This window comes from Opisthocomus hoazin, chromosome 9 (genome assembly GCF_030867145.1).
Source record: "Opisthocomus hoazin isolate bOpiHoa1 chromosome 9, bOpiHoa1.hap1, whole genome shotgun sequence".
In the NCBI taxonomy this organism is placed as follows: domain Eukaryota; kingdom Metazoa; phylum Chordata; class Aves; order Opisthocomiformes; family Opisthocomidae; genus Opisthocomus; species Opisthocomus hoazin.
Window position 1 is genome coordinate 22,360,812 of NC_134422.1, and position 20,494 is coordinate 22,381,305.

At 40.5% G+C, this 20,494-nt stretch overlaps 1 protein-coding gene across 16 annotated transcripts in view; it reads left to right on the forward strand.

Moving 5' to 3' along the window:
• The window catches only part of B3GALT1 (beta-1,3-galactosyltransferase 1), a 224,801-nt gene extending 209,271 nt beyond the window's left edge, over positions 1 to 15,530 (forward strand). For 11 of the 16 annotated variants that reach the window (XM_075430743.1, XM_075430738.1, XM_075430737.1 and 8 more), the window contains 2 exons: positions 9,963 to 10,001; positions 10,581 to 15,530. In XM_075430743.1, the coding sequence (XP_075286858.1) occupies positions 10,810 to 11,790 (981 nt within the window). In that variant the 5' untranslated portion in view covers positions 9,963 to 10,001; positions 10,581 to 10,809 and the 3' untranslated portion in view covers positions 11,791 to 15,530. Of the gene's footprint in view, positions 1 to 9,116; positions 9,375 to 9,962; positions 10,002 to 10,580 lie in introns of those variants that run through there. The other 5 variants (XR_012765045.1, XR_012765046.1, XM_075430748.1 and 2 more) reach the window with 3 other exon arrangements.
• Positions 15,531 to 20,494: the final 4,964 nt, after the last annotated feature.

Genomic DNA, 20,494 nt, shown 5'->3' on the forward strand with positions numbered 1-20,494 from the left:
CCAGGCAGCACCAGGCCGTCCTGGACTGGCCTCGGCAGCAGGCAGGGATTGGACTCAGGAAGGCACAGATTGGAATCCGGATCAGGATCACATGCAGGACAAGGAAGAGGGTCATCTTTGGAAGCCGGCCATGGACAAAGAGAGCGAAACCCTCGTGATCCCCCAGCTTTAAACTGAGTATGGTGTGCATGGCATGGAATACTGCGTTGGTCAATGTCGGGTCACCTGTCCTGTCCGCCCCTCCCTGCAAGTGCAACCCTTTACGACTCCTCACTTGCGGGACCTAAGAGATCTGTCTGTGACCTTGGCTGCTGTAGTGATAATTATAAACAGGGGCCTTTTTCTGCATTCCTTTCCTACCGTTAGCTCAGTATAACTATAAACATTAGGTGTTATCAGCTTTGGAGCGGACACTGTCTGTGAAATATGCAGCCAGCTTCAGAAAAATGCAGTTATTTAGAAGAAGAACTTAGATGTAAGAAAGATTCACTAAAAGAGAATTGGTTCTATTTTAACCAAAGCCAGGACACCAGGGAAAATGAAAAAAAAAAATGCCCATGTAGCCACAGTGTTACAGCATCCAACAATTTCCTTGGATATCTGATAACAGCTAATGTTTTTTCTTACATACAAGAAGCTGGAGCTATGCTATTATATGATCACTGTTTACAGCATTTCTAGCCTCATTGCTGTGGAGGAAATGAGAAAATAATGTGAATTCTAGCCATTTTTTAGCCTTTTAAAAACTATCTCTATGTCACTCACAGGTAAAAGATATATAACAATAACAGTAAATATAGGTATCATACAGATGCACCTGAGATATGGAAGAATCCCTCCAGTAACTGTCTATTAATAAAGAGCTAGATCTGAGGTTATGAAAATGTATTTATACATAGCAGTAATCAATGTTTCCAGCCTGAAGTGCCCCAGTTTTGAATGAGGTTAAAAGCAAAGTTCCCCAAGCATCATGACAAATACCTTAATGGACAGGTTGAAAACTATTTCAGAATTTCTCCCAGTAAATCCAAATGTTTTAATTGTTTGTACTTTTCCTCCAATGCCCCCAGTAAATTATGGGAAGTAGATTCATTATCCAGCTCAGTGAGTTATCATCACCATAGACACTGTAAGTGTGATTTCAGGCATTCCAGTCTTCACATAATTGTTATGCCTCCTTTTTGTGACAAAGATGAATGGAGAATGGCAGTGCCACTAGCTTAGGCATCTATATAATCAGGGCCACTGTCATCTATTCTTGGTGTCATAACCCAGACCACCGTTTCACAGGCATCGCTGTGAATACAAAGGAAATGAAATAATGAAATTTAAGAAGGCAAGAACAGCAGTATATTTGATTTCAAACACTATTACTTGAAGGTAATTTAACCTATTGACTCTTGTAATAAATTATGTAAAATTGTTTCATGAGTAATAAAGATTTTGTTAAAGCAGTTCTAAAGGTTTTCCCCTTGAAATTTTTTTAAGAATGCAAAGCCTCTTTTTGTGTCCTGAACTTTCATTAGATGCAAAATATTGTAACCAATTTAGTGGTGACATGAGCTAAGGAACCTTGCTGTGAGATTTCACAACAGAGCACAGCACAATAGCTAAAGAAAATAATGGTTGTGGCTATGGTAACCCAAAGTGAAATATGTTATTTGCATCAGTTTATAAGCCTACTGAGATGCAATTTACACGTTACTGCTGTAACAGGACATGATTGATGTAATCACAAATGACCTATCACAACATGAAGTCACAAAGTGATTTTAAAAATTGTTTCTCAAAAGCATTCATGGGAAAAAATGCACAGATCTGACACTTGACATCTACTGGGTAACTTTAAAAGAAAAAAAAAAGAAAAAGAAAAGAAAAAGATTTCTGCCTAAAATTAGTCTGCTCTTCCCTTTATGTTCTTCATTTCTTTTCTTTGCCCTTTACTTAGCACAAAGGATATATGCGTAAAATGCCTGCTTCTAAAGTTCGCAGCAAAACTCCCATGAACAGCAGCATACTCTGACTCCAGGTAAACCATTTGCAATCAGCAACATAGCAAGACAGAACTGCTGATTGGCATGTCCTAAGTTCTAATATTATTTTTGAGTTGAGTAAAATCTAGCTGTTAACGATTCTCAATTAATATCTGACCAGAGCATAGCTGGTTTGCCAAAGCTTTAGAAACCCATCCATCGTACAGACAGTCCTCGGGTCTGGTCTGCCCTTTCATCTCCTTCCACATGGAGTCAGCTGTGTGACACCTCTGTTGGAGACTTTGGAGAAGGCTAGGCTATACAATGACTGCGACCAAGAAAGCTGTTTTTAAAAAATTACCAAAACAGTAATAGGGCTACTGAAAATGTAATGTTGAGACAGGCCAAATGGGATTGAAAAAAAAAAAATTTCAATTTCCTATCAATACCAGATTTTACAAAATTATACTTTTTTTCTGGCTAGCAAACCATCTGTGAATGTTTTGCTCTTGTGAAATACCCAAACCCAGACAGACACAGCGTCCAGTTTGGACAAGCTTGAATCTTGATCTGTCACCACTTTGTTGTCCACCACCAGCACAGGGGGTTCTCCAAGGCCAGTTTTATTCAAAGCCAGATTTACCAGGAAGAAAATGCAGCTACAGAAGTAGCTGCTATGTAGCCACATCTGGTGCTGACCAGACTCCTAGTCACCACAACAGAAGGCAGCTACTCCTCAGTCATACTGAGGCCAGTTGCTATGAGCCAATTCCCTGAGGAGTGCTCCGTGTGTATGGAAAGCACTGAACAGTGTGTGGCCAACCTAAAAGCTCTGAAGTCTCTGCTTAGAAAAAGCAGAGAAGTATTTTCTGCATAGAAAATACTTCCTGAGCTACAATGCTTGGATGGGAATTTATAGCTACAAAGCTCCTGAGGTACAAACCAAGTCAGAGAGAAAGGCTGCAAATCAACGCTGAGATCCCACCTCCATACATTGCCAGCCAAGGAACGGTCCTTCATGCCAAGCTCATGTTTCCTGGCCACTAACTTATCCCAGTCCCCTCAGTAATGCTAAATCTGATGTTTGTGTTGATCCACAACTTCCTAAATATTTCTTTCAACTGCTTGATCTTCTGCAATTGAAAACTGCACTTCCCAGCTTAGTCATGGTGAAAAATGTTTACTTTTTAACTTGAAAATTATTTTGAGAACAAATAGGCGCATAATTCATTCTTAAGCATGAGGAAAAAAACAATGAAAATATGATTTAATTGTTTTATGTAGGCTGTCTCAGCAGTTCTTGAAAAAACAGAAAATCCTGGTTTTATAGAGATACATTCATTGAAAAAATATAAAGTGGAAAATACAGACAAGTCACTCATGTAGATTTGCTTTCACGTAGACTAACTTTTAACTCTTTAAAGACTCTGCAGTAGCTCTTTAAAGGTTAGGGAAGTTTTGGTAGCATAGGCATATTTCCTGGAAATTCTAAAACTTGTATTTTCCCTATATGTAACACTCAGAAGCTTTTCATAAATTCTGTAATGCACAGTCATTCTTACTTTTCATTCACAGTAAGAGCAGGTACTAAATATTGAAAAAATAATTTATAAATCCAAAATTTATTTCCAGAGATCAATTCCTCAGTGATGAAATACAGCATCTGCAAATCAGCATTCATGAAAAGAGATCTATTAGTATGAAAGAATCACTTGTGCAAATACTTGCTTTCACAATCTGTTACTGCCTAGGGTAAAACCCATCACCAATATTTCTGTGAATAAGAAATTATTCTCTATGTACAAACAGCATATCTTAAAACACAGCCTGATTTTCAGAAAATATTTGTCCTTGTTGCCTGTGAAGGAAGAGAAGGGAAGCCACCCTGTTTTAACATATGACAGCTGGGACTGCCCAAAGTGGACGAACTGATTTTTCTAAAAAAAACGGGGACCCAAAATGAATGCTTGTACTTTCCTCCCCTCAACCCAAGACTGACTCCTACATCTATTACAGTCCCTTTCCATATATATTCTACAGAGGAAGGTCTTCCTTTGCAGCACTGATTTAGTTTCAGGTCCATTACACCCAGGTACAGCAAAAGCATTCGGAATATTTAAGAAACGTTCAAATGAAGTTGCCAGAGAGGAGCTTGCAATCTCTTGTTAAATCACCTGTGCCACCTGTCCAGAATTTCCTCAAGAAATTACTGTGAAAACATACAGCCAAGAACATAACAGCATCCCCAGATTTCTTTGTAGATGTGTTCCATAGTGTTCAGGATAATTATCTTCTCAACAAGACTTGGTAACAATCACAGACTTTTCCTTAGGTAATTTAAGGACTTGATAAATGGTGAAGACCTTTCAGTGCCTTGGTCTATATACAGGTGAAAGCCATGATCACAGAAAACTCTCACAAAAATCTCTCTTCGGGGAAAATGGGAAGAGTTTGCTACATTTACTAAACAATTTAGCAACTGCATTCCCCGTTTTTCAGGGAAAGGAATAGGTACATTTTGGCAGAGATGCACAGCGTTAATTCGATGCAGTCATGCTCTGCCTAACAGGCTCCTGGGTGGCATTATGGGCAGCTCCAGGCTCCCTTAACTTCTCATGTGGGGTCATCCCCAGGGCTCAGCATCCCGACTGCCTCCACTCAGCACCTACATTACACCGCAGAAGTAGACAGCGACACAGTATGGATTACAACTATGGCAACACGCCAAGAGCTGTGGTTTCTACCACGTGTGTCCACCGTGATTTAGTGACATTAATGCAACCACACTTACATAGGATGGAATTTCTTGAAAGAAAAAGATCAACAACCTCTCAGGAGAGACAGCAGTGTTCCAAAATATTGGCAAAGTGTAGCAGTTGGCGAGTAACGTTTGCTGAACTCGTCTGACGTCTGCCTGAAAATTGGCCGTGAATAATTAGCAAGATTCTCAGATGTGCTCATTATCTGGAGGATTATTCTTGATGTGCAGTCAGCTCATAAAAGTTTTGCTGTGAATACTCGTAGTCTCTGTCAGGTCAATTACTTACAGAAGTTACACAGTACTGCTCCTGTGTTCCGACTGGGTGGCTTCTCTGGCTCGCACAGCATGAGCTGTGAATAGTGCAATTAAGTGCATAACTTCGAGTCGCAATATGGAAACACGATGCCAAACATTCGCATTTTACCATCATCTACCCTAGCAAAGCTTGAGCCTTTGATTACTAATACTATGACAGCCAGGCTGGGAAGAGATTGAATTAAAACATTTTTAAAAACAAGAATCCAGGAGGGATTAAGGGAGAGCCGTGGATGTTGTCTACCTCGACTTCAGCAAGGCTTTCGACACAGTCTCCCATAACATCCTCCTAGGGAAGCTCAGGAAGTGTGGGCTGGACGAGTGGTAGGTGAGATGGATTGAGAACTGGCTGAATGGCAGAACTCAGAGGGTTGTCATCAGCAGCGCTGAGTCTAGTTGGAGGCTGGTAACTAGTGGTGTCCCCCAGGGGTCAGTACTGGGCCCAGTCTTAGTTAACTTCTTCATCAACGACCTGGATGAAGAGTTAGAATGTACCCTCAGCAAGTTTGCTGATGACACCAAACTGGGAGGTGTGGTAGATACACCAGAAGGCTGTGCTGCCATTCAGTGTGACCTGGACAGGCTGGAAAGTTGGGCAGAGAGGAACCTGATGAGGTTCAACAAGGGCAAGTGCAGGGTCCTGCCCCTGGGGAGGAACAACCCCATGCATCAGTACAGGCTTGGGGTGGACCTGCTGGAGAGCAGCTCTGCGGAGAGGGACCTGGGTGTCCTGGTGGATGACAGGTTGACCATGAGCCAGCAGTGTGCCCTGGTTGCCAAGAAGGCCAGTGGCATCCTGGGGCGCATTAGGAGGAGTGTGGCCAGCAGGTCGAGGGAGCTTCTCCTTCCCCTCTACACTGCCCTAGTGAGGCCTCATCTGGAGTACTGTGTGCAGTTCTGGGCTCCCCAGTTCAAGGAAGACGGAGAGCTACTGGAGAGAGTCCAGTGGAGGGCTACGAGGATGATGAGGGCACTGGAGCATCTCTCCTATGAGGAGAGGCTGAGGGAGCTGGGCTTGTTCAGCCTGAAGAAGAGAAGGCTGAGAGGGGACCTAATAAATGCTTATAAATATCTGAAGGGTGGGTGTCAGGAAGATGGGGCCAAACTCTTTTCAGTGGTGCCCAGTGACAGGACAAGGGGCAATGGGCACAAACTGAAGCACAGGAAGTTCCATCTGAACATGAGGAAGAACTTCTTCACTCTGAGGATGACAGAGCACTGGAACAGGCTGCCCAGGGAGGTTGTGGACTCTCCTTCTCTGGAGATATTCAAGACATGCCTGGACAAGGTCCTGTGCAGCCTGCTGTAGGTGACCCTGCTTCGGCAGGAGGGTTGGACTAGATGACCCACAGAGGTCCCTTCCAACCCCTACCATTCTGTGAGGAGCTTAACTTTGCTGCTGCCCTACTCAAAAGGTTTCTTTTACCCCACAGAACAGAGAAAAGGAAGTGATACTTCCCTTTGCCTGTGCCAGTGTCCCCAAACATGACATACCCTATCCCAACAAAGTCCAAAACTGGTAAAAGCTTTCTGCTCCCCCTGTGAGAACCCAAACCTTGCTGTTAGAGGTCCTTCAAACATTTCAACACCAAATTCAAGAACATCGTGGCAAAACTAAAAAAAAAAGAAAGTCGTCCTCATAATGACAATATACTGAATGCAGTATCAGGACTGGGAACAAATACATTAATGAATTTGGCACACATTTTAACATTTAAGGCAGCTTGTGAGATATTTACTATTGACTATGTTAAAAATGTTCTGAAAACTTCTGGGCAAACTGCTAAAGAAACCACAATAATGTGCGGGCATTGAAGTGCTTTCAGTTGTTATTTGGATGAAAATAATGAACTTAGTTCATGTACTTCATTCCTCCTCTTTTCCAAGTGAGTAATTAACACAAAAGTTCTAACACACTATAATTCGAGCACGTTAATTTTACACTCTGATTTCACTCCTTGTAACTCACATCCTTGATATACAAGTCCCGCAGACTGCATGGCTGGAGAATTCAGTTGCAGGTCACAACACATGAGCAGGAAAAGGTTTGCTGTCACACACTTTGATACGGTGAATAATTTTGCAAGATACCTTCAACACAGGAGTAATTCTACGAAAGTCCGAGTTAGGCATTTGTTTAGGTCCTTGATGAATTAGCATTGTCTTTAATACCAGAATTTGGCAACCTCTGAAATTCTTGACTGCTAAAGCATCACAAAATACATACTTCACTGCTTAGTTCATGTTTCCCTGCCTAATCAAGCTACGCATTTTCTTGCTTGTATAAGCTAAACATTATTGGAATTACTGTGCAGGAACAATGTTATCAGAAATAATTTGTAGGAGCATTTGCCCTGCGGCCAAAAAAAATACACGAGAGAGGTACTTATCTAACCCCTTCCTCTGCAGTCCTACAGAGTGAGACAGATCAGTCATGAAGGCGACAATAATCTCAGCTAAAATAGCAGACCAAGACTCCTCAGTAAATTTTGTTTTGTATTTGCACTATTTCCAGTTTTGTGCTATTTACTTCCAAATCCATTTCCTGTATATAGCAAAAAGCTCAGGTAAAGCAGGAACATGAACTTTTCTCATGTTCACCTCACAGCAGAGTAGGAATAGCAGAGACCTCAATCACAGGAAAGCAGAGAGCTCTTGTTGTTTTTCCCCTCAATCTTCCTAAAAAATAATTAAATCTAAGCTTTCACTTGTCAGGAAAACTACAGCCAGTTCAGTCTTAATGACTTTACTTTCACTTTGCTCAAAAATTACCATGGGTACGGCGGAAAACACTCCAAAATAAAGAACACCATCTAAACTCTAGCTCTCATTTTTCTTTAAAAAAAAAGCAAAACAAACAAACAAAAATCCCAAACCAAACACACAACAGAAGAAAAAAAACTTATTTCAAGAGACAGCAATCCAAGGGCCAATATAAGAAATATTCATCCTGGACAAACAATTATCTGTAGATTTCATAACTGAGCAGAAAATTTCCTATGCTAGCTTGGAGTCTTTCTTCAAAGCGATGTAAGGCTTTAGTTGCTTCTAATCCTTTCAGAGCACACAAGATTGGACATCACAGCCATGACGTTGCTGGACTGGAAAGCTATTTTACGACATTTTGCAGTTTGTAAGAAGCATTGGTTACAATTTTCCTTTCCCTCAGATATCTGCACAGTGTTCATGGTAACTAATGCACCTACCTTTACTAAAGATGTAGAAAAATATACACTTTTAGAGAAGGCAATATACAGTTTCCTAAAATAATTCAGAATATTAGACGTATTTGTGAAACCTTAATGCTGAAGTCCATTAAATACACTGACCTATATAGCTCACATTCTACTTCTCCAATCCACAACTGCTGTGTTTCTTAATTAACACAATCTTCTTACCTATTATGTTTTCATTACGTTATGAATTTCATGCTTGGTGTTTTTCCCCGCGGGGATTTCCAGTGGGGGCGGGTATCGGAGAGTCACAACGAAGCCAGGAAAAACCCAATCTACCAGATCAGAGATGTGTTTTGCCTTTCTCAGAACTGTGTCCCACCGACCCCAGTGAGCTGTTACAGCAGGACAGAACCCCTCTCCCGACACTACAGCAGCATTTGTGTATATATTGACCCCAACAGTATTTACTTACAAGGATGTACATATGTGTGCCATGGTCATTGTGTTCTGCAGCCCTATGGGGCAATTAAAGGCCTCACTTAAATACACTGCTCCCAAACGTTTACTGCTATTGCTCTCTGGGAAAAGACCACAAACCCCAAATCGTGTGACAGGTATCAAAGGAGATCACTGTCACCCACTACCTCATTAAATTGCCCCGGGTATAGGACAAAACTGACTGAAATGCATAAAGCTCTGAAACAGGCCAGAAATTCACATTGTCCTGTTTTGTAGGAGGAGAGTGGGGTACGCGGGTTCTGGTCAGTAAATAGCTAAAAGTGCATGTAGTGAAGACTAGCAGGACAGCGCTAGCTAAAAGACTCCATAGACTGTAGTCTGCATATATTTAGCAAATGTTAAGATTATTTCTCTGCCTTTTTTTCACCTCAGCATGAAATAGTGACACAGGAGAACAGTGCTTTAACTCTGATAGCCTGCCTAAGGGGGCTCACTCTGCACCACCCGCAAACAACAGATCACCTGGCAGGGGACCCTGCCACAGGGCCATGGCCAGGGCCACACTCTCATCTGCTTCTGGAGAAAGGAAAGAGGGATCATACATATTCAGCGCAGGGGAGGCACAGGCTCCTAAAAAGCATTGTGATGTGATCCAAGCAACGTGTCGAAGCAGTGTGGACACAGAAGGGATGCTTCTAAGACAGGGCTTCTATCTTTTTATCTGAATCCATATATGTTTCATTCTATCCAAAGTAAATATTAAATATTTCAAGAACTCTTGTGTAAAAGCTCGTCTGTTGCATGCTTCTACTACCCTTTAGCTCTGAAGCAATGGCAAAACCCAGGACTGTGAAGCCTAGAGGCACTCTCCAGCTACTGGTGTGCCTTGGAGGAGTCAGCACTGATCCGGCAGGCTTAATGCAGCTGGTCTCATTTCCATGAAATGATGATAAACAGAACTGGTTCCCAGAAAACACGCTAAGAGCAAAGGAAGCTTCAGGGCTGGCACACTCCCCGGATCCAGGGAAGCCTCAAAGCTCCCTGGTGCCGGAGGCATGACCAGCGCAACAGCGGGGAAAGGATGCCAGTGCAGGAACACCGGCCGGGTAGGCAAGTGCTCTGCACACCGCCCAGCAAGGGACACCGTTAATAGGCTGCCATCGTGATATATCTTACATGGTATACAAATTATGTTTGCTCATGCCAAATAAAGACTGGTTTGTGGGAGAGGAGGAGGAAGCCAACAAAAATAACTGAACTGTGTTCATTTATTTCTAGACTTTTATGAAGTCTGCTGGGGTGCTGATCTTTAAGTGGGTAAGACAGCATATGTATCTCTCCTTTCTCCTCTGTACCTTTACCAGTCAGTCCCATTCTGTCCGATTTCCACCAAAGCATGCGCTTCTTAGCTGGGCAGACATTAACAACATTTAGACCAAATGGGATCTGTAGGTATTCGTGTGCGTGGTTACCACTGATTTTATTAAACCTAAAATAAAGTACATATTCATTCTTTAAGTAATTTTAAAATGTTCCATGGCATATTTTGAAAAGATTGTCAAGAAAAAAATACTAGGAAGCAAGAAAATGCTAGAAACCAGAAAATGATTTTCATATATGTTTAAAATTACCTAAATAGCCAACATACTATGCATGCTTAACTTTTTTTATATATTATCATCTACAAGAAATTATCGATCATAAAAGCATTACTTCCGTTGTACTGCTATATTCTAGTACACTGTCTTGCATTGTGATACCTCATGAGAAAAAAAAGGATATCCGAGAAACGCATTAAGACATTTACCTTATTAATGGCCAGTCATCTTTAAGCTAATTTTCTTGCCCTAAGCTTTTATGATCTAGCAATGGAAAATTTTTCTTCATATTTTTCAGAAATAACAGAAAATTCCAAGAAATGGAAGCCGCTGCTAGTAAAAGAAGAAAAGCTGAGTATCATCAGGGTTAATAGCTCCTATTTGAGACCCATGAATGATTACAGAGTTACTTTTCTATATCGAACTTTCAACTTTCATTTATAATATGCTGCCTCTCTGGGACACAGGTGCACTCGTGGTATGAAGGCTATTTGTTCACCCCACGGAATAGAAGAGCTAGAGGTACAATGGCTTCAAAGGTCTCATGCTTATACATTTTGACAGTAGTTTGTTGGGCAAGCGCTCTTTGGTACTTAAGTATAACTCGTCCTACTTCTTCCTACACTGGCCACAGACAGGTCAGTAGCATATCCATAGCCAGAAAAAATGTTTCCTTTGGGAACATAAGAACTAGACCTATAAATCCACATTCCTTTGACTTTCTTATCAATGAACCCAACAAATGTGAGAAGAGCGTTCCTTTCTTGGTCATTCTCATCAGCACAACTCACAAAGAGTTTGATGCAAGGCAAGCCATCCGAGAAACGTGGGGAGATGAAAACAACTTTAAAGGAATTAAAATCGCCACGCTATTTCTTCTCGGAAAAAACGCAGATCCTGTGTTAAATCAAATGGTAGAGCAAGAAAGCCAAATTTTTCATGACATTATTGTGGAGGATTTTATCGACTCTTATCATAACCTCACTCTGAAAACTTTGATGGGGATGAGGTGGGTAGCAACATTTTGTTCAAAAGCAAAGTACGTTATGAAGACAGACAGTGATATTTTTGTAAATATGGATAATCTTATTTATAAGCTGCTCAAACCTAACACCAAGCCAAGGAGAAGGTACTTCACAGGTTATGTGATAAATGGAGGACCAATACGAGATGTTCGCAGTAAGTGGTACATGCCAAGAGATTTGTATCCTGACAGCAATTATCCACCCTTCTGTTCAGGCACCGGGTACATATTTTCAGCTGACATAGCGGAACTGATTTACAAAACCTCCCTTCACACCAGACTTCTTCATCTTGAAGATGTGTACGTTGGACTCTGTCTTCGGAAGCTGGGCATTCACCCCTTCCAAAACAGTGGCTTCAATCACTGGAAAATGGCTTACAGCTTGTGCAGGTACCGCAGGGTGATCACAGTGCACCAGATAACACCAGAAGAAATGCACAGAATTTGGAATGACATGTCCAGCAAGAAACATCTTAGATGTTAAGATTTTTACAGGTGTAAATACCTTTTTTTAAATTTTGGTTTAGTCTGGTTATTTCTTGACAAAGCGACCTGCTGATTTACAGGTTAAACTGTGGGATATTAACTGTGAGAGGATTTTTAATGACTGATTTTTCATTCTCATTTTGACTACTGGTTTACAGACTTCAGGCTCTTTTCATAAGGACATTACACCAACCAAAAGGATCTAGAGTCAAATCTCAGATTTTGTATATTATCCTCTATCACACATATTAGCTCCTGCATCTTTATGTAAAAGGACAGTAATAAACTATCATGAGCTGCTTAACAGTTCATGCCCCAGTCTCTGAGATAAGACTCAGGCCCTAAGAAATTAAGAATGACAAATATTCTTTTATTCCTTTTTTGACATCCTACAACCCTCTCTATTTAGAGCTTCATTAATAAATTGAGCGGTATACATTTGCACTGACCTTATACACCTATCTTGACGTGTATATTTTATAGTACAATGTGTGCAATTCCCAAACAGCTTATTGATGGTATAATAGCACAATTTAGACAGGTAAGAACATCAAAGTCTCACAGGCCTTAGAAGCAAATCCATGCACTAAAGTATATTTTTATCCACCAGATGGTATTCCTTTATATTATTTCAGAAGATATCCCATTTCTTTCTGCTGCCAGAATTAGCCCCTAAAAGATCTAATACAGTTGTAAAATTAAGTAGAAACTGTAGGTGAAATAAGACAGGGGACATGTATGAAAAACTATGTTAAAAATACATTATAAAAGCATTAATATCTTTTAATTTCAAAGCAAGTGCAATGTTTCTCATTAGTATCAGTGGATCTCTCCATGAAGCGTCTTGCATAGCAATATACAATTATATCGAATAACAAAAGTGTCAGTAAGCAGCATATTTCTTCAATATCAGTCAGTATTTACCTAAAATGTAACACAAAATCAGGTTTTTAAGAGTAAGCTCTACTTTTTTGTTACAGTACATATATGAATGAGATTGTACCAGATTTTTAATAATGTAGAAAAGTAGAATTTTGTCCAATAAATAATGCAATCAATTTTCTGCTGATTCGACAACAGAGTACATAACAGTTATGTACAATTTTCACGGCAAAGTAGAGGACTTTTAAGAACCACCTATTAAAGAAAACCAGATTCTAGCCTTTGTTACAAATCTGTAGCTCCCAGGTTACTCACAGAGGTCCCACTCTAGAGATCGCCAGAGCATGTGACAGAAATCAAATACACAAGATTTTATTCAAGTTTCATAATTTGCTTACATGTTTTGAACATGTATGTTAATGAAATGTCATGAAAATTATTTTTTGGAAAATTCTTCAATAATTTCAAGCCATCTCTATTCAGCATTGCCTTCTAACAAAGAACTGAAATGTGACATTGCTCAGCAAATAACTTGGAATGAAGAATTCACAGACGAGTTACAAAGATACAAAACTCACCAAATACATTATTAGCTGTAGATTACTCGCATCATCCACAGCACACACAAGTGTTTCATTCATTCCAGCTGGCATTACATGTAACATATGAAAAACTGTTAAGTCTGTATGTTATTCAGGATTTCTATAAAGTTGTCAGAAATAAACTGAATAAGAATTTAAAGGAAAACTCTGACCTGATTTTGGCATAGGTGTACATAGCACTTTACAACAGTAACAGAAGAATGGAGATGCTGCCCCAAAAGTTTTGCAGTTTCATGACAAATTGTTAGTCTTATTCACAGATGCAGCACTAGTATTTTGAAAGGAACTACTTGTAAATAAGGTAAAGTGTACCTGGCCTTCAAGCCACAAACAGTAGGTATCTCAAACAAATCCAGATAGCTCAGGAGTCATGACTAATCAACAGGTGCTTGTGCATCCTTCGTAAGTTAAAATTGGTAATTTTATATAAAAATACTGATTCTCTTGCAGCATAATTAATTATCCTTCCCTAGTTGACCTAGTCCTTGTTAAAGTTGCTCTTGCTTCTCGTCAAACTCAGAACTCTAGCTAAACAAGATCCAACTAATTGCATAGGTGAATACATAACACTCGTACACTGATTGGGTGGAGTTCAGCCTTTCTTACACAAGCCCCAGAATATGTGGTTTAGGAAGGGAAAACAGGGTGGAATTCATCCCCAGCCCTCGGGTAAATTAGACCGCATGGATGCCGTCCCACCAGGAACACACTTTGTAATAATTTCAACCCACAGGCTGCAATCACTTCTGCTATCCCTCTGCACTGTGCAGTAATTTGAGGTTTCTGAATCCACAACCGAATGGATTTGGTGGCCTTACTTCTTCTGCTGACGCTTCTGTGGCCTTTGGTTAGTAACCAAGAGGACAGCAGGGCTCCCAGTCCGGATACCTCAGGGCTCAAGTAGCATGGTAGCCTTGAATTTCTCCTAGTACAAGTAGACTGCATTAATGATTGGAAGGTACACCTTGAAAATAGTATCTGAAAGAAATATATTTCCTGCCATTTATAAATAGATCTTCAACAGAAATGTAAATGGTCATCTTGGAATTGATGTACATATTTCTAAGGCATTTTCTTCTGTATTCAGCTGTATATATCCGTAGAGTCTGCTTGCTATGTAGTATTCAGTTATGCATGGAGCCAACTTAGGCAGTATACTTGTCCAGTGTTTCAAGAGCCTTAAGCATGTGCGCCCTAACTTTTGAATGTACGAGACTTTTTTTTTCTTTTATTGTCAAGTGAATTTAAAAGAACACAACAAAAGCCTAATTTTCTACTTCTATTAATTTTCTGATACTAGACTTCACTAGCTTGTTACACTTATGTAACAGATTTATTATTTCTCTTTGTTCAGAAATTGCACTATTGCAACCCAGAGCTAGAAAGGGAGCAATACGTCTACTCACAGGGACAGCTAACTGTCCCTTCCACCCAGTAGTATTTGTGCCACATGGGGTACTGTTAACAAACAAGTGCATTGGGCTTCCTTTAATCAGAAGAAATATTTATGCTACTTGAAGGTCATTTTATATCACTGGGCATGGGACAAATGACAACTTGGTTAAGACGTGCTGGCTTCTAGTCACTTCAAAAGTGTGACTGTAATCACATGTTGATTCCAAGATGTACATCAGCAAAGCACATTAAGCAAAGAAACTAGGGGGAAATGCCTCTCTTCAGAAGGAATTTTTCACAAAAGTTGTTGGCGTTTTTTTGCTAAAACTATGAAGAGTATTTAAACAGAAGTCTCAATGTTAATTTGTCATCTTTCCTATGAGTAACTTCAAGTGTCAATTTTGATCCTTTATTAGGATTTTTTTCTTTATAATGTAGATGACAATGGCAATTTGTAAATGAAGAGTGTAATTAACTAGAAAAGCTTGTCAACAGTAACCGAACTTTAGGTGTATTATTATATGACTGGCTATACTTATGTATTTATTTGTCTAAATTGTATATATTGTTTTATCTATAGTGTCTGTAGGAGTGCATTCTTTTAGATTAAAGTACTATTTACAGTTTTGTGGGATTGCCAGCAAAGCTGCTAATCAAGATACTATTTTTTTGTATCAATGTCAAATAATAAAAAAAATTAAGAACAATGACAAATGAAAAACTGAAGGTGTCCTGTACAGTTTTCTTCTTCACTTCTCTCTATAAACATAGATGGTATTATCTGAAAACACGACACCAGTGAATAGGGTTGTTTGCCATAAGGAAGAATATTGTGCTGTAAAAGCAGATTTTTACAAAATAATTGGGAAAATAAAGACAAGAAAAATATTACTTTTATTCATTATTTGTGCAACAACTTCATCAAGCTGATGTCCACACTGATCAGGTGTACTACTTCATTTGACTCCAAAGACTTAATCTTAAAACAGCCATGGCAATATCTGGCAAATTAGCAGATGAGTTCATCATCTGCTTTGCCCTATCCAGCTGCTTTGGAATCCCCAGCTAACACTACTGAAGTCTGGCAGTTCTAAGATGATCTGTAAGGTCCCGTCCAATCCAAACCATTCTACAATTCTATAACGTTGCAAATCTGTTTGACTCACTTGGCCCTGCAACATAATTCTTCCACTACCTCTATGGTGTATGCTTGCAGCCAGTCAAAAGCTACTCACAGAAGGAAAGGAGACAGCACGAACATCCCCAAACGCACATCTCATAAAACCACAATTACCTCCCTCTGAAGCTGCTGTGTGACCGCCAGGAGAGCACCCACGCAGAGGGAAGGGGTCCTCCCCTGGTCTTGCAGAGCTGCACACTGATCCTGACGGAGCTTTTTGCTTCCCCGAGCCCCCAGAAAGCACCAGGAGATCAATGAAGAAGCACAATCTGAACACATCCAGATTATCCAGCCAGTCTCGTGTAGTGTTTGTCTCCCAATACAAACACATTAAGATGCTGTTTCATCCGCTAGGAAGGCCTGAGTGACCTTAGGGTCTTCACATCAAAATAAAAACACAAAACAAAAGAACATAAAAGCAGGACAGAGTCCCTTTTATCATAAGAACTAATCAGAATAATCCCTCTCTCTCCATTCTCCCCTTTGCAATTTCCTACATAGATGAAATATCCAACCTCTTTGATTACTAGTTTCAGAGCTCAGTAATAACAAAAACTCATTCATGAAATTGAGGGGAAAATAACACACACCGCCAAGAAGAAACATAGCTTTTGCAAACCAAAGCTTATTTTTCTTTGGGTCACCTGTTTCAGAAGCAGCTGAAGCCTGCTACAGAGTCCTCAGGCATCCCGGGAGTGTCTGCAGCAACCTTACAAATCATAACAAGATGCTTTAAAACAACCAAGAGTTTCATGCACAGTAAAAACCCCCTCCAATCATTTCCATTTTCCTCTTGTTTTCACCATAGCAGCCTGAGCCTAATTGCAACACTTACATGGTGTTTAACTAATGTACAGCTTGAAGATGTACAGATACTAGCACTAGTAGTGTGGATTTCATGTAGTTTGATTATCTTAATTACAAGCATTCTATTTTCTAATTTACCTAATTGATTGTCACAGATTTCCAAAGAAATTTGCACTGCCCTAAGTGAAAACAATATGTAAAAAAAACCAAACCTGCTGAAACCGGCCTAGTCAAGCAGTGACATGCCAGAAAGGGAAATCTGTACGACATGAAACATTGTACTGAATAATATCTGCTTACTTTTCTCTTGTTAAAAATAGGAATTTATGAAAAGGAAGAAGAGGAGTCATCGGGGGGGGGGAAAATGGATGTGCCTTATTGATTCAACTGCACTCGTAATAGAGTTGTCTTGAGCATCTCCTGGATGACATTCCTAACGCAGGAAAAAAAGATCCATTTTTCTGCTAAGTCTGCACGTTAGCTGACTCTACATTATATCTCTGCCTCACCTGAAAGAGCTAAGGAGAGCAAGAGGCAATTTATTTATCATGAAAGATTTATCCTTGAGCATTTATTCTGCAAAGGCAGAGTTACGTATCAACTTGTGCAGAATTATGTGCAATAGCTTTGTAATGCAGACAACTTATTTGGGGGAAGCAAATATCCCAAACTTGAGGCGTGCTGGGTAACACCTACCATATCTGCAGCTAAGTCAAGACTATCAAGAATAATTCCAACCCCTACGGCCCTTTTTCCTTCAGGAGTTCCTTTCTGTGGCCTATTTTCTAGCACAACCTCTTTCTCTAAAGACAGCACAGACCTCTCAAGGCACCTTAGCACAGCAGTAAAAGCAAGGGGGAAGCAGAGACCTCCCGCCAGTATAATTAGCGAAATGCTAGTGGGCCCAGAGTACAAAATTATTTAGCATGACATCCATCCTCTTCTGGCAATAAAGACAGCAGCCACATAAGTGAGGTAAGCCACAACCAGCACCTGGACTTGTCCGTCTTTATACACCAGCCATTGGGCTCTAAGTGTATCGTGCTCAGATCATGCATCAATTCTTGCTTAGCATAAGACATCTGTAGCAACTTCTTAAAAGAAAAGCAGTGCCAAAGTGTGGCAAGAGCAGAAAGGGATAAAACATTTTGAAACATTCTAAAATTTTTTATTATTTATTCAACTTCATTAAAATCCCTCCTTGAAAAGAATCTTCTATTGCAAGAAGTTTCAGCAGTTACCCATTATCCATCAGATCTTATCCTCATACATATTCAGGGGCCACGAAGTAAAACATTGGTCTCCATTATCTGCTGTACTGCAGACTGCATTTGGATTGACCTGTATGAAGAAAATCAGATTTGATTCAAGTCACAAGCCCCATCAGTTTCAATGGGATTTATGCCTGTTTACAAAGGGCTGAATTTCATTCTCTGTGTCTGACTTGAGTCTTACTCCTACTCACAGTGAAGTCAGCTGGGATATCATCAAGGTTTCTGGGGAAGAACACTGTATTCCAGGTGCTACTTCACTCACCACAAACCAACTCTTAGGAAATGCAAGCAGGAAGACAAAGAAAGTAGCAATCTCTCAAATTTCCCATTAAGCCTACTCCTTATAAAGACAAAGTAGAGCATGAGACCTACAGGTTTGAAACCTGTGCAATGAAAGCAGGCATATAACACTAACTCTTGACAGGAAAGGGCTTTGTACTGAGTTATCCATCACCCGGCTCTCTGCCAGTACACGAACATGCCAGATTTTGCTCATAAAAGGCTGTTTAGTAGCACTAAAATATATGTGCCACTGACGAGAGCAAGAGCCCCACAGGGCCATACCTAATTTTTGCAGTCGCTCCTTTTTCGTTCCCTACACAGCTTTTATTTTTGCAGTCATTGCACTGGAGAAAAAATAGTGATATAATGATGCCTTTCCTCAACTTCATTCATCTGGAAGAATCCCAACAATCTAATTTAGGATAACTTTCCTCCCCCTTGACAATGAGACAAGTGGAGATGGTCTTTTCAAGTTGGCATCAGGACTTGCTGGTGCCCCTGCAGGTTGTCTCCCACATTCATCAGACCAGTCGCTACACTCAAAGCTTTTGGTGTGGACTCCTGGCTCTAGTCTCTTACCTTAAAGCAACACTAAACCTCCTCCCTTTCCCCCGTGCTCAGCTAGCTTCTTCATGTAGTGTAGTTCCAGCACACAAAGAGCTCCCCCTCCACACTCACATGCCCTCACCATCACCTCAGTTGCCCCATCCCACACAGCAGACGCCAGCCATCAGCAGGTCCTTCAGCTGTGGCTTAGCCCTCAACACATTCCTCTTCCCTACCTCTCCTCCTTCTTTCAGCAAGCTCTGGAAAGCTGTCACCTGCCTGCTTTCCTGCTATTCTTTCTTGTCCTTGCAGGACTGTTTACGTCTCTACATTATTAGTTTCTCATAAACCTGAGACTTGCGTATGGTTTGCCAGTCCCAGCTTAAACCCACTACCGCAAGATAGGACAGATGCTTTGACTTTCCACCACATCCTTCTCCTCCGTCTCTTTTCCCCACTTCAGCTTCTTGCTTGATTTACAAAAATCTCTTTAGTCTCACTCCATTCTTCTGCACTTTTAATCTGCTTCAATCTGGTACATTTCCCTGTAGCTTCCATCACTCTTTTCCTAACCTGCTTGTACATAGCTCAGCATTCTCCCACATTTAATGTATCCATCCAAACCAGCCACAGAAATAGCAACACAGGGTCCTATGAAGAGATGGTCTCTATCTGAAGAGTTTACACTCCTACAGCATCCAGTAGGTGGCAAAGTGAATTCAGTGGGTTTCAGAGGACGAGTAGTCCTTGAAGTAGTTCCTTCAAGAATCTTTTCTTTGGTATTGCCTGGTCTAGTTCTAAATACACGGAAAAAACAGGTCCATCATCTTTTATCTTACCTCTGCCTGAAGAGACTATTGCACAGGCTAACAGCTCTCATTATCACACTCTTTCTTTATATTTTTTTTTCTTATTCATTTTACTTTCCTCATATAACCTTGAATAGCTCATCAGAATTCAAAACAGCATTTTTTCACATTTCAACTCCCATTTAATCAAGTATAGCTTATTCCATAATTTCAATGTTTTAATCTTTTTATCTGTGTTGCCTCCACTTTTCTCGTATCTTTCTAGTAGTCAGACATCCGGCACTGAATCTATTACAAGTGTATTTGCATGAAGGCTGAGCACAGCAGTACTTTTCTCCATCCCTGTTTTTGAGGTATCAATAGCTGTGTTATTGGATTAGTTTCACCAGACAGGACAGCTTGTCTTATATTATCACTTTTAAAGCAGAAAATTAACTTTTGCTACCATCTGGAACAGACAGCAAGTCTACAGGGCTGGAGTATTTGTCAACATGGCAGGTGTCAACATACCCATGGTATTTTTAAAAGTACCTAGGTAATGAACTTCTTTATATAGAACCAATTTCCTGGGCTGCATCAAAGGCAGTGTGGCCAGCAGGTCAAGGGAGGTGATTCTGCCCCTCTACTCCACTCTGCTGAGACCCCAACTGGAGTCCTGCGTCCAGCTCTGGAGGTGTCAGCACAGGAAAGACATGGACCTGCTGGAGCAGGGCCAGAGGAGGCCACAAAAATGATCAGAGGGATGAAACCCCTCTCCTGTGGCTGAAAGAGTTGAGGCTGTTCAGCCTGGAGAAGAGAAGGCTCCAGGGAGACCTTATAGCAGCCTTCCAGTACCTGAAGGGGCCTACAAGAAAGCTGGAGAAGGACTTCTTAGCAGGACAAGGGGTAATGGCTTTAAACTAAACAAGGGTAGATTTAAATTAGA